Genomic DNA, 16,849 nt, shown 5'->3' on the forward strand with positions numbered 1-16,849 from the left:
GCTGCGGGGGGTTCCTCCGGGTACTCCGGTTTCCTCCGCCAGTCCAAAGACATGCATGGTAGGCTGACTGGCGTGTCTAAAGTGTCCGTCGTGTATGAATGTGTATGTGATTGTGCCCTGCGATGGATTGGAACCCCGTCCAGGATGTACCCCACCTTGTGCCCCATGCTCCCTGGGATAGACTCCAGGTTTCCCACGACGCTGTAGGATAAGCCGTATAGAAGACGGATGGATGGATGGAAGGAAGTTTTTCTCTCCCTCTCTCACACAGACACACACACACATTTCCACTACTCAAACATAGCGACAAACAATGCGAAGATCATTTAGAGAAAATAATTTATTTCTGCAGAGCTTCCCGTAATCCAAAGAACCGTCTTTTAAAAATATACCTGATATTTTTAAAAACGCCATATAAATATTTTCGAAATAAAACCTCTGGAAAAAGACCTCCGTGATACTGTAAATGAAAGAAAATTAGAAATAGAAGTAGTCAGTGTTAAAGGCACACGTCATCCAGAAATGTGCAATCATAGCTAAATGAGCTCATGCTAAGCACTTAGTATAATGCTAACTAGCTAACTCCTATTAGACTTGATTCATTCATTTGCTAGCATGTAGTATAAATCACAAAACAAAACACTACGCATAAGTGCCATGTACTTGAGATTGCACATGTGTAATGCTAACCAATTCCGTTCTCCGAGTGCTAGCGTGACTAGCATTTTGCCTAGTCAGCATGCGTTTCATTCTGACTACATTACACTGATGACTGGAGTACTTCTTGATTGCTAGCATACAACAGAAGAGCACTCTCCCAACCAAACGCTAATCATTGTGCAGCAATGAGCGTACTGATATACGAATGCTGGAACTGTTCACATTTCCCCCCGATAACCAGCATGATTAGCATTTAATAAAATAAAATAACTACGACTACATTTGTGTAATCCTAACTGACCACACGTCCATTTGTGCTTAGCTCACAACAGACGCCGATAATAAAAGTCGTGTAATAGCGGGCAGCTAGCGTTAGTGATCTCGCCTAGCGACACAAGTAGCACTGTTCCCTAAATACTTGCGAGTAATGAGGTGGCGTGTGTTGTTAGCATGACCGCGTGTGTACATCTCGAACCTAACCCCATGTTTCCATTCATGATTAGCATTTTGGGTCATTACATGATCTCAAGTCTTCCTACGGTTTGTGTAGCGCACTATACAATCCAAGTGCAGTCTAAAGAATATTAAATAAAAGTAAAGAGCACTTAAAAAGGGGGGGGGGGGGGGGGTTATCTAGGACCTCGTCATGAAAATTAGCATGTTTATCTCTCTGACTACTGAACATCACATTTCCACACTTCTATTATCTTTCTATCACGGACAAAATAATATACCGTTATTAATTAGCACCAGTTTCTGCACCACGACACCAAACACGTCCTGATTAACGGATATAAAATACATCGGAATATCTTCAAGACTTATTTGTATTTTACTTTAGAAGTATTTCTTTTTCTGTTTTGACGTCTTTATATATATATATATATATATATATATATATAATATCGCACTATTTTACCTACCAAGTCAACCCTTTATTACTGCATGGTAATTTACCTCCAAAATTTTTATTAATATTTCAATATTTAGGCAAAACTACTTAAAGGAAAAATCTGAAACACTATCCGAGACGTTATCGTTTATTTTTTGTCACTTAAAAAACGTTGATGTATTTTGAGTATCCTGTTAAATGGTAAAAGGTTATTGATGCCATATGGCAACAACATGCTACTGATAATAGAACTGTGGTATGTACTCTCATGAACTGAAACACAGCAGAAAAAAAACAAACAAAAAAAAACCACTACACTAGGCTTCACTACACTCTAAAAAAAAAAACTGCTGGGATTTGTGTTTTTCTACCCAAACGCAGGGTTGAGCATTTTTGGTCATTTAATTGGGTTATATCTCCGTCTCGGGTAGTTTTGTGTCACCCAACCGCTGGGTTAGTAGCTGGGTCATGTTCACTGACAGTTGAATCAATGCACCCCTCCCCCACCCCGACGCCTCAACCCCGCTCCTCGGGTCAAAACAGTGGGTTTTCACACGGACGGACCGTTAGACTTATTCGGAGAAACCCGCTCGGAAAGGACGTGTTAATATCCTACACACGTTATTACTATTCCAACACGTCTCGTGTTAAATTAACCGATAAATGTTTTTAAAAATAATAATAATAATGATTTATTCACACGAGAGTAAAAATGTAAACACGACGCGTGTTAAATGATTGTCCAAGCACATTAACGAGGTTACACTACTGGTGTGTTTATGTTGGCTGTGAAATATGGACTGAATAAATAACCCTGAAAAAAAATAATAATGATGATAATTTAAAAACCTGAAAATATGAGAATCCATTTCTGAACTGAAACGAACCCAGAATTTTTGTCAAAATTAAACTATCCTCTGGGTTGAAAAACAAAGCATCTGTCGGGTTAAAACGAACGACCCGACGTGACGGCTTGGTTTATCCCAAAACGTGTTCTGTCCGATATTTACCCAGCCGCTAAGCTAAAAATAACCCGATCAGGGTTGTTTTTAACCCAGTGTTTTTTTTTCGAGTGCAAGTAAGAAAGAAAAACAGGGTTTTTTTTTTTGTTTGTTTGTTTTTTTGCAATAGCGACTTATTTTCTAAATTTTATATTTCAAGAGAAAGAATTGAAAAGATACTTCAACCCCGCCCCCCAAGAAAATCCACATTTCAAAAAAATAGAACACAAAGAAAAATAGATCATCATCATACCATTATTAAATTACTGTTACATGAGCAGGTCTGCGTGACGATAAAGAATCTATGGCAGTAATATATCTACAAAGACTTTTAAATACCCAAAGATAAACGCCAACAGTTACAATGAATGCGTTACACTGTTTCTGTTTGATTCTTTCCTGAAATAAAACCCGACATTCATATTGCTGCTGTTATTACACATCCCCCCTTCATTAATAAACCCGACGTAAAAAGTCGCGCACAAGGCACGGACTTTACAGACTCGAACCTGATCTTCCGATTGGCTGAAGAACATTCTGCGGACGTGGATTATAAACGGTGCGATCGCAGCCGTCGACGTGCGTCCCCTCGTCGTCGTCGCAGTCATTTTGACATCCTGGCGATCTTGTAGAGGAAACGCTACTACACAAAACACCACAGAATATATCCAAAATGCTCTTTTGAAGACGGTGGAGGACATAAATCCATGATTTACGTAAGAGGTATATCCATCTACTAGAGCTAGTCGTTTTGGGTTGTTTTTTTTTTTTTAAAGTGTTATGAAATCATAAGGTTAAGAAGTTAAAAAAAAAAAAGAAAAAAAATGGAGCTCTACTCCTTCACTGGAAGACCAGAGATGATTTAATAGGCATCAATTTCCTCCCGAGAGCTTGAGAGTTCCCCAGAGACGGATTTAAGAGTTAGAGTTCTGCATCTAGTGGAGTTCAACATGGCAAGATGGAGGGTTGATGGAGAAAACATGCCGTTTCTAAAGGGAAATCGATCCGAGGCTGAAGTACCGTCTTCATCTGGCAAGTCTCGAGAGGCGGATATTCGAAATTGATACGTAAACGCGGATCTACTCTTCGATCGGTCTTTGAGAGGTGAAATAAGACGGAGACCTTTCTAATCTAGTAGTCGAGAAAAGCTAAACGTGTTGGGGCGGGGGAAAAAACGAAACAAACAAACAAAAAAAAAACGGAGAAATGGTGAGAAAAAAAAAATGTCCAAATCAAAGAATAAAACCAAGGTCGAGTCGATGATTTTAGAGACCTTTTTTTTTTTTTTTTTGTGTTTTATATCAAGAATATCAGGAAAGTCACTAGCACACAGAGCTGGATATTTGAAAAAAAAAAAAACTCTCTTATAAATCTAGAAATGGAAAGTGTTTGTGGAAGCGTTTTAAAAAAAGACGTTTTTGAGAAATGTCGAGACGGCCCAATACACCCAGCTTAATTCCTCCGACGGGAGACGAGGGAGAACGTAAGAAGTATCCGTACTCGTCTTTCGGCTGGAAAAGAAATAAAACCGGAGGCACGAGGAGCTCTACTCCATCTCTGGGAAGTGAGACGTTAAGAGATATCTGCTTGATATTGCTGAGTGTTTGGTGAATTCTGCTCTACTCCTCCACGGGGATATACGAGAGGATGGAATGCTCCTGTGTGATGGCAGCCAGTTCTTTAAGGAACTCGCTGAAGACGACGGTGGCGTAAACCTCCGTCCTGTTCGGAGGAACCACGATCTTGGGCTGGATGGATCGGTTCTTCGTGTTCTTTCCGGCGCTCTGCGAATCTGCCGTGAAGATAAATATATTCAGGATCAATAAGTTAACCTTATCGGTCAATTTAAACGGTTTATCTTTATACGACACAATATAATGATTATTTATTACGGTCACGGATGAAGATAACTGGAAGGAAAATAATTAAATAAAAGATTACGGGGTCCAAATAGGGACAATCCCTTAGAATTATTAAATACTGTCTGTTCTATTAGTGAAATCTGTGGACAAACTACAGAAGGTGGGTGAAAGAGGATAAAAACAGCAGAAGTCGTGCTTTTTGGTCAGTGAGTTGTTCAGAAAGATAGCGTGACGAACCTTGCACTGCGAGCGAATTCTCTCTGGCCAGAAGACACTGCTGTGCTGCCAGGAGAAGTTCAGGAAAATCCTTCTGCCTGGCTGCCAGCTGCTCGATCTGATTCTTCACCGAGGCCAAGACCTGCAGAGACGAGACGGACCACAACACGCATGAAAAGACTCGACAAGGAAGATCGAGGAGCACCAAATGCGGTCACGGTGACACTGGCTTTACCTTCTTCTTTTATTCATCTACTCATCTACAGTGGGACGGAAGATCAGGTCTTAAAGAAACCGTCTCTTTTGAAAAAAAAGAGAGAAAGATTGAATACAAGGATCGGAAGAAAAGAAAGTAAAATGTAAAAAAAAAATGTACAGTAAGGGGGGTGGGGTGGGGGGGGGGTGGAAGGTGAGACAAAAGGGGGGGGGGGAACCCTACTGGATGGAAGGATGAAAGGAAATTAAAATGAAATTTAAAAAAACAATATAGATGAAGAAAAGGGAAGAAAGGAACGTGGAAAGACGGGGAAAATTGTAAAAATGTACAGAAAGAAACGAAGAAGAAAAAAAGTTGTGAAGGGATGAAAGAAAGAAAGAAAGAAAGAAAGAGAAAGCATATCTATCACAACGAAGCTGCTGATTGGTCCGCTGCTGTATAGTGGGAAGTTAAAAATGTAAGAATTTTTTTTTTTTTTTTAATGAGAAAATTTCACACTTTAACGTGACAGAAAAGAGGATCAACAGCATATATATCTGAAAATATATATATATATATATATATATAAATAAATGCAATAAAATAATAAATATGCATTCTCCTCTTTATTGTATTTAGCTATAATTAGCTGCAAAAGTGGAGGGAAAGAAAGAACAAATAGATGAAAGGATGTTAAAAAAAAAACAAAAAAAAACAAAGGAGTGAGAGATGAAAGAAAGATGAAAAATAAATAACGGACAGTGAGTGGTATTAATGTGTAAAAGTGTATAATAACAATCAAGAAGATAAAACGGATGCGCGGACAAGAAAGAAAGAAAACGTGAGAGAGAGAGAAATGTAAAAAAAAAAAAAAAAAAAAAAAAAAAACAAGGAAGGAGTGAGAGATGAAAGAAAAATGAAAAGGACATGACGGACGGTGGTATTAATGTGTAAAGAGGTGTAAAGAAAGGAAGCCGGACAACCCCACCGATGTTCACACAGCGTGGAGGGCTGAGAGAGTTTTACTGCAGGTTTCGGCGTGTGGAGAGGGTCAGTGATGTGAGAGGACAGTGTTGGAAGTGTGACGATGTGCTGCTTGGTGTTGTGGACGAGGGGGGTTTTTGTTGGTCAAGGCGTGAAGGTGTGTTACCTGGTACAGCGAGCGAACACTGGGCTGGAACACCATGTTGGTGTTTAACAGGAAGGAGCGCAGCAGCGGCTGTGGATAAGCGGCGAGCTGAGCGATGATTCCCGTTAACAGAAGATTCACATGCAGAGAGTTTTCCAGCATGTTCTCGAGTCGAGACAGCAGCACGCTCACAAACGGGCCTGCGACACATTCCACACACACACACACACACACACACACGCACGCACACTTCAAACACCAAACGTGTGTCTTTGTGTAACTGTTAATCCACAACATTCAGGGTAAGAGGATTAATTTCATTTGTGGCCTAACGCTTTATTAAACCACGGACAATTTAAAAAATTTTTTTTTAAAAAATCATAATCTCAACAAGCTATTTAAAAAAAAAAATAATCTAAAATTTCCATGTAAAAAACTTTTTGCGTGTAGAAATGTTATTAACATTAGAAATCGTTCATAGTTATTAACTTCAGCGTTCTTTTTTGTTTCTCAAATAAAAATCCTCCTCCACTGACGAGGACCGATCAGAAGCGTCCATCACAGCACACGCTGCCCGATCCCCGACCAATCAAATGACTTCTGACTACGTAAAGAGCTTGTGATTCTGATCTAGTGCGCCTGAAAGGGGATAAGTTAATTACGGTAAAGCACGGTGGTGGTAGCATCACGTTGCATGGACACCCTTTAACGAACTGTGTGACTTCCGACTGCACCAGAACTCATTTAGAGCTTTCAACAGTGTTAAAACCTCACGTAATCAGAACCCACCACACCCCCCCACCCAGCCAGATGTTTAACAGGAAATCGTTAATAAGTTTGTCGTCATTTCCTCCCAAATAAAGACTTGAGTACATGAAGAGTTTGTGATTCTGATCTAGTGCACCTTAAAGAGATACGGTAATGGATAAAGATATAATGAATACATGGCTGTGGCTCACATCGCATGGTATACATACTGTTATTGTATGTAACGTGTGAGGTACTTGGATACTCGGATAAGGTGACGTGAGGTACGTGTGATTTGAGACGTAGCCGCTGTCTCACCTGTAAAAGGCATGGCTTGATTCACGCCCCCAGTGTGAGGTTTAGTCCTAAACGGCGAGGGGGATTTCTCCGCTTCTGGCGTCTCGGCTGAGAACGAGCTGAAATCCACGTTGTCTTCTTCCTCCATGATGGAATTCCTCAACTCTTGTCGCGTCCTCGTCGGACTTTTCACCTCGACGACCAGCGTGCGGATCAGCTCCTCGTACTGCGTCGCCAAGTCGTCGTCTTTTTCTGCTCGGAGGTCGTGCGCGCTCGGATCCGCCTCAATATGGACGCCGTTTTGTTTCTCCACGTCTGGTTGAACGGGACCGTTCCGGATTTCTGATTTTTCATCGGAATCGTCTGGCTTTTCTACGCCTGCGTCCTCAGCGACGGGATCGGAAAGGATCCGCGTCCGAGCGGCCGACTCGTTGGCGTCCTTCTGCGCCACCAGATCGTACACCAAGACGTCGTCCTGGAATTCCGACTCTTCCACGTAGGAGCCGTTGACGAGCAGAGTGGCCGTCTTTCGGAGTTCCTGGATGTGTCGCGGCGGATCGTTCGGGACGGCAGCGGCGGCGCCGTTTTCTTCTTCTTCTTCCCGCTGTGCTCGTGCAGAACCGGCGTCGTAACTGTCGTCCCACTCGAGTTCGACACCAGAGGAGGAAGTGACGTCGGTAACAGCCTGTGAGGTCACACGAGGGCGAGATTTGTCCCCTGGAGGCGGGGTCACGCCGTCGTAGGGGGCGGACCAGACGCTGCACGCGCGAATGCAGTTGCTGATGCCGTTACGTGCATCGTACAGGTAATGCAGGTAACTGACGTCCAGGTGAATCTCTGAGCCGATCACACACGAGTGACCGGAATCATCCTGCTCCGAGGAGCAGGCCTCTGTTTCTGTAACAGGAAATATAATAAGATTAGCTTTATTTACATCATTTCTTAAATAACTTTAGAAATCACTAACATTACATAAAAACCTGTTTGAGATATTATAATTATAATATATATATAAATAATTGCTGCTAAAAGTATATTCGGATATCACGTATAAACATTTACAGGTTTTCTCACTGTTATGATAAAGAAATCCCATCGCAATGCATTCTGGGTAAGCTGTGTGTAAGATATATTGCTCTAAATACAACAGCAGTTCAGTGAAATGTTCTGAGAATAGAATCCAATTGTAAAATATAAGCGATATAGAAATACAATTGAGTGCAAAAGTTTGTATACCCTTACTTCAAAACACTGGAGCTAACATGAGATTTAATGAGTAGGTGTTGTTTTTTTTTTTTAAATAAAAATCAACAAAATTGACTTTTATTCCATTTCCCTCTAAAGCCCTTTGCCAGATCTCCTTCAGTTTGTTATGGGATTTCTGCTCATCTCCTCACCGAGAATGTCTCTGTTTCTTTCATTTGTAAATAACGACTTCACTGTTGCTAACAGACTCCTTCAACACTTTCATATATTTTCCATCCCCTTTTTCTGGCTCTGTGTCAATATCTTCAGGATAAAAATCAGATCCTAATCGGTTCTGTCGAGTCGTTCTAATCGCCATCATGCGATCTGGGGAAAAGGCCAAGGAGGCAGATTGTGTGCGTCACCGAGGCCTCGTTCTCTCCCGCATGATCACCGGATCATCAGAAAAAGAAACCCCAAACAAACAAGAGCAATGATGTAAATGCTCTTTACAATGAAAAATGTGCTCTGAGGAAATGCAATACTGAGAACATACAGGTTTTAGGAACCACAGTTCTACATTCCCACAATTTACAAGCTGGTATATGTAATATACCTTTCAAAATGGATTTATAATACTGCAACTAGATAAAAGAAAGAGCCATAAACGTCGCTCTTTAAAGAATACATTCGTATTACCCACAATTCCTGAGGAAGATGTATAATATACGTCATGTTTCAAACACTGGTGAGTTAAAAAGGGGTTTAATCAGAAATTCACCATCAAGTCATAATAATAATAATAATAATAATAATAATAAGAGGAAAAATTGCATTACCCATAGTTCCTGACTGGGCTCCATCAGTGACCTTGGACCATGTGATGGAGTCGAGTTGTCGGATTGGTGGAGCGACGACGTCTGGAGAGCAGCAGGACGGCGTGAGGGCGAGAAATTTAGCCGCAGAAACAGAATAGCAGTCTCTCTCGTTCAGGACACGTCGCTGACTCAGCATCATGTGATTACACGGGATCAGATACCTGCCAAAATCACACCACGTTAAAGACCTCATCATCGTGTCTCATTTAAACATAAATCACCGTCTACCATTTTAAACATAGCGCACTGAGATCTTTGGACTTTTGAAACAAAGTTTGATGTCCATTCTCCATCTTTATCACTTGAAAGATTTGCCTGGGCTTCCTCGAAGATATGGACTTCACCTCCACTTCAACGAAAACAGCACAACGGCGTCACAAGCGTCTCAATATTCAGTGTGTCCCTGTCCCAAATCATACACCATACTCACTACACAGGCCACAGAAACACCATCATCAGTCTGCTGTGGACGAGTCCCAAATCACACACCATAAACACCATCAAAAACATCTCACCATTATCAGTCTACTGTGGACGTGTCCCAAATCACACACCCTATGCACTATAGAGGGCACATAAACACCATTAGTTTACCATGGACACATCTCAAATAACACATCCTAATCAATACACAAACCACGCAAACACCTTTTACCGGTCCACTCTGGACGTGTCCCAAACCACACACCCTATTCATTACATACAGTAGGCCACATGCTATAAACTCCCAAAAAACAAGTGCACTACGAATCAGGATGCTGGTTCAGGACTTAACGTAAGGATACTCAAAAGAACAAAATGGTTGTGTAAAGACAGATAAAGTATTCACTTGAGTATGAGCTGAAGCATGACGTCCTCGCAGTACAGACCGATCAGAGTGCGGAAGAGGGCGAGAGACACGGTGCCCAACTGAAACACAGGAAAAATCAGAGACCGGTTAAAGAGGAGAATACAGAGCACGCCAAAAGTCTACACTTCAGTCTTTAAAGGCTTAGCAGCAATGTCTGAGACAGTGAAGACCGACGAGCATCCTGGGTCCAATTTATCAGGTGTTGCTTTATCAAACAAAACAAAGTTATTAGCTAGCTGAGTGAGCTAGACTAGCTAGCCTGACCTGTTGATGTTTTACAGTATCAAAGTGTTCAACTTAATATAGTGATTGCCTGTTGTGTTAAATATATCAAAGTGCACCTACAAACTATAAGTAATGCTCAGAATAATGTGGAACTATGTAGCTAGAAACATGTATGGATTAACATGAGCTAGCTAGCTAGCAGACCTTGCAAGCTATACAGCTAACATTATATAGCTAGCCAGCTAACATTACCTTCGTTTATATGTTGTTGGTAAAGAAGGTGGCGTTCACTTCGGCAAAGCTCGCTTGGTCAGGTAGCAGGATTTTACATAATAATCCCCCAGATATACAACATTTAAAATGAGAAATTTATTTTCTCTTACTTGAGGAATTTTACTAGTCAGTGTGTTTCGTACTCTTTCTGAACCCCGGTAATTATACGCGAGCACCTGGAAGGGCGTGTTGATACGGCTGACGAGTGTGTCCAGGATGTGCACGTTGTCGTGGCGATGGAGGAGGATGAAGCGAAGGAAGGTGTGTAGCAGCGCAGGTTCGGTGACGGTCCTTAGGAAGAGATCTAGGTACGCCGTGGTGGTCATCACTTCCTCTAGAGTCAGCTACACACACACACAATACATTAGCAAAGATCTGTGTACTTTAAATGTACGTTACAGCAGACGTACAGAATCATTACCGGATAGTGTATGCAAGTGAACAGTGACTCCGCCCACTCTTTTTAACATTCTTAGTTCCAGAAGTATGTCTCGTATTCGTCACCTTGACAGACATTTCAGAAAAGACCAAATCATGTTGAAGAACCACTCACTTTATGCAGCGCGGGTCCTAAAACAGGAATCAGAAAGCCGTTGATGATGTAGCCAACCAGCTGGTCTCTGATGGACGGATGAGCCACCTGCAGGACATGAAGCACATTATATAACTATATAACTTCATCAGTACAGGTATTTAGTTACAATAAACAGAAAATGTCCTCGAGTACTCCACCTGCTAGTATCACTGAGCAGGTGATATTTAACGTCTTGCTCTCACCTGCATGACGGCATTACAGAACTCGAGTGAGTTTAGGAAGTGAACGAGTGCAGGCTCCTGCTGCCACTCGTCCTTCTGTATGCAGTGCCAGTCTTCACTGGACACCTCCAGCTTAGCAGGCAGAGAGGAGTACAGCCCACTCAGACCTGTGGCTAACACCTACACAGAGAGAGAGAGAGAGAGAGAGAGAGAGAGAGAAAGACAAATTAACCAAAGAGAAAAGAAAAAACACATCATGGGTAGACAGGAAGAAGTAAGGAAGTAAAGTGAGAAGAAAGGGATGCAGTAAAATAAGAGAAGGGGTTCTCGTGAATGAATACCGGGGAGAAAAATTGTTGTTGTAAAGAGATGAATACAAGACAGAAGAATAGAAGAGATAGAAGGCATTGTAGTAAATGAAAAGATACCAGACAGAATGCGTTGTGGTAAAGTGAGAGATACCAGACAGAAGAAGGTGTTGTGGTAAAGTGAGAGATACCAGACAGAAGAAGGTGTTGGGGTAAAGTGAGAGATACCAGACAGAAGGCGGCATTGTGGTAAAGTGAGAGATACCAGACAGAAGGCGGCATTGTGGTAAAGTGAGAGATACCAGACAGAAGAATGCGTTGTGGTAAAGTGAGAGATACCAGACAGAAGAATGCGTTGTGGTAAAGTGAGAGATACCAGACAGAAGAATGCGTTGTGGTAAAGTGAGAGATACCAGACAGAAGGCGGCGTTGTGGTAAAGTGAGAGATACCAGACAGAAGAAGGTGTTGTGGTAAAGTGAGAGATACCGGACAGAAGAAGGCATTGGGGTAAAGTGAGAGATACCAGACAGAAGAAGGCATTGGGGTAAAGTGAGAGATACCAGACAGAAGAATGCGTTGTGGTAAAGTGAGAGATACCAGACAGAAGAAGGTGTTGTGGTAAAGTGAGAGATACCAGACAGAAGAAGGTGTTGTGGTAAAGTGAGAGATACCGGACAGAAGAAGGCATTGGGGTAAAGTGAGAGATACCAGACAGAAGAATGCGTTGTGGTAAAGTGAGAGATACCAGACAGAAGAAGGTGTTGTGGTAAAGTGAGAGATACCAGACAGAAGAAGATGTTGGGGTAAAGTGAGAGATACCAGACAGAAGGCGGCGTTGTGGTAAAGTGAGAGATACCAGACAGAAGAAGGCGTTGTGGTAAAGTGAGAGATACCAGACAGAAGAAGGCGTTGTGGTAAAGTGAGAGATACCAGACAGAAGAAGGCGTTGTGGTAAAGTGAGAGATACCAGACAGAAGAAGATGTTGGGGTAAAGTGAGAGATACCAGACAGAAGGCGGCGTTGTGGTAAAGTGAGAGATACCAGACAGAAGAAGGTGTTGTGGTAAATGAAGAGATACCAGACAGAAGAAGATGTTGGGGTAAAGTGAGAGATACCGGACAGAATAAGGTGTTGCGGTAAATGAAGAGATACCAGACTGAAGATGATGTGGTAAAGACAAAGACACAGAAACAGGTGTGGTAAAGTGAGAGATACCGGACAGAAGAAGGTGTTGTGTGCGATGTGTTTGGCCACACGTTGGTTGTCGTTGCTCAGGGTCATGATTAGAAGCAGGGCGTCTCGAGCCTGCTGCCCCATCGCTCCGTCTCTGTGGATGAACGGAACAAGGAGGGAAAAAAGCAGGAAGTTAGCGGCTCCCTGATCCTCACTGGAGTGGAAGAACAGCTCGAGGATGGAGGGATCACTGGACACCACGCAGCACAGCTGATGGAGGAGAAGAACGAGCTCATGCTCCACCTTGGAGGAAGTCGGAACACCTGCTGCTGAGACAGAAAAAAAGCATCATCATTATAATCATTATAATAATCTACATTATAATCATTACAATTAATTAACTGCAATACCACCCCTTCCTCTGCCCAGTCTCTCCGACTCAAATGAATTAGAATTGACTTTATTGGGTACAAGTCGGTGTGAATGAGCGGTTACTATAGAAACCATAACGCATTAGAAAGAGCATTCTACTATAATCATGTTGAATAATTTTTATTACGATTGTACACGATGAGAAAGAAAAGAAAAATACAAAAAGCAATAAAGAAAGACAGAAAGAAGGACAGAACAAAAGACAAACACAAACAATGACAACGATAGAATTACCAAAAAAACAAAACACAAAACTGATTGGACACTGGAATGAACGGCAGAAAGATCAAAGCAAAAAAAACAACAAGAGACACAACAACAAAAACACAGGAATAGAACAAAAGAGAACAAAAGAGAGCGAGAGGAAACCAGACCGGAAAAAAAAGACAAAAAGAAGAAAGAGATGAAAAGGTGAAATGATCACTGATGTATTTACTTTAAACCTCACCCGTTTGACCCGTCGCTGTCCCCGAGCAGGACGACAGCAGCATCATCAGCGGCTTCAGAATCGGCTTGTGATGCAACAGCGGCTGCTTGGCCTGCCCGATCAGCATCTCGTACATCTTGAGCTGCTCGAGCTTTGATTGCTCGGTGAAATCTCGCCTCAGGCTCCACACGAACAAGCGCTCCATCACGTTCTCCATGATGACGAACTCCAGGATGGGGCCCATGGCTCCGCCCACTCCGCTCTCCTCCTCCATCAGGAGGTAGAGCATGTGCTCTACGTAGTTCTGCACCGCGCTCGCCTCGTCCAGTGGGATTGTCCCGTGACGCGCACCATGACTTCTAAAAGCGTGAACTCCGACCCCGAGGCTGAAACCTCCACCGCTGCGCAAAGGGTCGTGTTTCTCCAGGATCTTAACCACCTGATGAGCACAAAGAAACGTTTGTTTTTTTGTTTGTTTTTTTACTATATGGAAGCGTCCACAATACTCTCTGCGTACGTATACACAAAAGACACACCTTTTCCTCGTGGTTCAAAACGATCACCGTTCAGCAAAAACAATAGTGTCTGTAAAGTACTGAACACACCTGAGCCCAGTGGTTCTTGAACACGATCATGCATGTTTCGGGGTCGACGCCCTTCAGGAGCAGCGACTGGTTTCCTCGACTCCTATTGGCTACCGCAGACGCCATTACTGTGACATGACCTCATGGGTTAAACCACAGTGTGAGAAAAGGGCGGGGTCGTAACCCCCTTCACTGCATTCCAGTCAAGGGTAGATCATGAAGCTGCTGGGAGACCTAAACTGAAATAACAAACCAGAGAGAAGACACGTACATTCATTCATTCCTTCATTCTGTATTTGACGATGTATTTATTTATTTACATACATTTTTATTATGCCTTCTGCCTAAGCATCTTTCAACATCAGCAGTTATGTGAGCTTGTGCTTTCTAGCGTGATTCATTTCGGCATATGGAGTCGATCTTTATATCAGATGTGTTTCTGAAACCTTTTTAGGCACGTCATATCCACTAGAGCTCATTAAGACACACACACACACACAAAAATACCCAGGAGGCAGCGTACCCTTTTGTGTTTGTTCTACACTTTGTCTCCGTAAATGGATTAAAAGCCACATGTCCACTTTCCACATGGCATTTAAAATCATAATATTAGTCCTACCACACACACTACTTCGTGGTTTACTCGCTGTCCTGCGTCACATTTTAAAGTGAACCGTATGAATACAGCGTGCATCGCCCGACATCGACGGTCAGAGGATTTCTTTAGAATAATTAAAACACACAGTGCGAACACTATACACAGGGACAAGGGTTAAATTAAATCTGAACCAGCTAAACACGAACAAGAACGACGAGAGACTGGAACACAAACTCGTTATATCCATGTTATACCACGTTTACGTCACGGGCTGTGTCCCAAACCCGACGCACTACTGTACTAGACTGTGTGTTACGTGTAGTGCATACTATTTAGCAGGCAGAGTTCCCGAGCTAGCTAAGCATCTATCAGCAAGAGTAAAGTTTCCGCAGCTGCCATGGCAACTTTTCAGCAGTTTATCCCAGTAGATGTTGGAGGTTTACTCTGGTCACATGACCAGCCTTAACCTCATTAGACGGCGAGCTCCTGGGATTTGGGTTTATGTCGCTTTACTCATTACGCATTAATAAGGCTGTCTCCTTTCTTTACTTCAATTTTGTTCCCTCCCTGAGCAGCAAAACAATACGACAGTCTCGCTAAGGAGTGTGTGAGCGAATTTAAGCCTCTTTCTTCCTCCACTTGGCCTCCTTAAAGCTATGACAGGAATGTTGGCGAAGGGGAAAAAAAAAAAAAACACCCCACAGACTCGACATAAAAACACGAGCGATCCTCCGAAGGCCGAACTCGATCCCACAATGCACTCTGACTCCAGCTGAGATTTTCAGAAACACACCGGGATCAGATTTCACACCGCGCCCACGGGAATGCCTCATGAAGGTGACACGGCGCACGTGGAAAATGACTCGGCTGCGTGTTGATTCACATCTCTCCGAGTGCAGAACGGGATTGGGATGCTTACAGACGCGTTCTCCTGTCCTGTGTAGGTGTGTTTTATGTAACACCGTACGTGAGGTTTGCTATTTTCAGCAAGCGCAGTGAAAGCTCGAATATATATATATATATATATAGGAGTTCTAATCTAATAAACTCGAGATTAAAATCTCATCAGCACTTCATAAGAGGCACCTACGTTATCTAAAGTTACTGAGTGTGTGTTTATGTTTAGAGCTGCAGTGTAAGAGAGTCGATAAACCTCCAGTGTACGTAAATATTCATTTTTTTTAAAACATACATTTATTCCTGTATTGTTATTTCTATAAATAAATACGTTGTACATTTCACAACGTACTAGACGTGCGATATGAATAAGAGGTTGCCGTTATTAATAACGTTAGAGCTGGTCTTTTCATTCATGTCTATACGAAAGGTGTGCGCATATTTCCCATGATCCCCTTCCTCGGAAAGACAGCCGCGTGACGAAAGCTGAAGCCAGAGTGACCGTGTTTCGTAACGTCTCTGATGTTTCGGTGGTGAACATGCTGCCTAGTACACAACAGATTTGAAGAAGTCGGTTCCTACCTGCGTCTGAACGTTTCTGCGAGTTCCCGTTGGTCAGAAAGCGTCCAATCCGCTCACAGTCCGAGTCTCGGCATGGTGTCAGGAACCGGCAGAGCTTCAGATTGGAACGGATCAGAAGGAATAGACCTGTGATGATGAGAAAGTGCTCGAGTGAGAAATGAGAAGGAGAGAGCAGCTTTTCGATAAGTGTGTGTGTGTGTGTGTGTGTGTGAGTCAAACAGAAAGTGAGTGTGAGTGAGGAACAGAGTACATGTGGGAGTGTGTGAAGAGGCCTGGGAGGAAGTGACCGGATGGAAGCGAGGTGTGAGTAAGACAGTCATTATGTTTACAGAGGAGAGAGTAGACATGAGGGAAAAGCAAGAAAGGAGGAGTCTGCTTGGTTGTGTGTGTGTGTGTGTGTGTGTGTGTGTGTGTGTGTGTGTGTGTGTGTAGGAGTATAGTCCTAGGCACAAAACAGTGAAAATGAGCAAATTGTAGTTCTAATGAATGAAGATATATTTAAAGCCACATGCATGAACCCAAAACCACACACTAACTCCGCCCCCCACAGTAACCCTACCCCACAAACTAATCCTGCCGCATGTAGTAACCCCACCCCAGACACTAACACGGTCACACACACTATCCCTACCACACACACTAACCCCACCCCTCATAACCCCACTGCTCAAACTAACCCC

The 16,849-nt window shown here is 42.7% G+C and overlaps 1 protein-coding gene across 3 annotated transcripts in view; it reads right to left on the minus strand.

The window, feature by feature from the left end:
- Positions 1-322: 322 nt before the first annotated feature.
- Positions 323-16,849, minus strand: part of fhip1aa (FHF complex subunit HOOK interacting protein 1Aa) — a 25,490-nt gene continuing 8,963 nt past the window's right edge. The window contains exons 2-14 of one of the 3 annotated variants that reach the window (XM_047152256.2): positions 16,170-16,295; positions 14,114-14,326; positions 13,530-13,947; positions 12,692-12,978; positions 11,189-11,347; positions 10,965-11,051; positions 10,588-10,755; positions 9,893-9,972; positions 9,025-9,224; positions 7,022-7,897; positions 5,978-6,156; positions 4,653-4,773; positions 323-4,345 (exon numbers count right to left, since the gene is read on the minus strand). In XM_047152256.2, coding sequence (XP_047008212.1) covers positions 4,173-4,345; positions 4,653-4,773; positions 5,978-6,156; positions 7,022-7,897; positions 9,025-9,224; positions 9,893-9,972; positions 10,588-10,755; positions 10,965-11,051; positions 11,189-11,347; positions 12,692-12,978; positions 13,530-13,947; positions 14,114-14,218 — 2,853 coding nt within the window. In that variant the 5' untranslated portion in view covers positions 14,219-14,326; positions 16,170-16,295 and the 3' untranslated portion in view covers positions 323-4,172. Of the gene's footprint in view, positions 4,346-4,652; positions 4,774-5,977; positions 6,157-7,021; positions 7,898-9,024; positions 9,225-9,892; positions 9,973-10,587; positions 10,756-10,964; positions 11,052-11,188; positions 11,348-12,691; positions 12,979-13,529; positions 13,948-14,113; positions 14,332-16,169; positions 16,296-16,849 lie in introns of all 3 variants that reach the window. The other 2 variants (XM_047152257.2, XM_017461077.3) reach the window with 2 other exon arrangements.

The sequence above is a fragment of the Ictalurus punctatus genome, chromosome 29 (assembly GCF_001660625.3).
Source record: "Ictalurus punctatus breed USDA103 chromosome 29, Coco_2.0, whole genome shotgun sequence".
Lineage (NCBI taxonomy): Eukaryota > Metazoa > Chordata > Actinopteri > Siluriformes > Ictaluridae > Ictalurus > Ictalurus punctatus.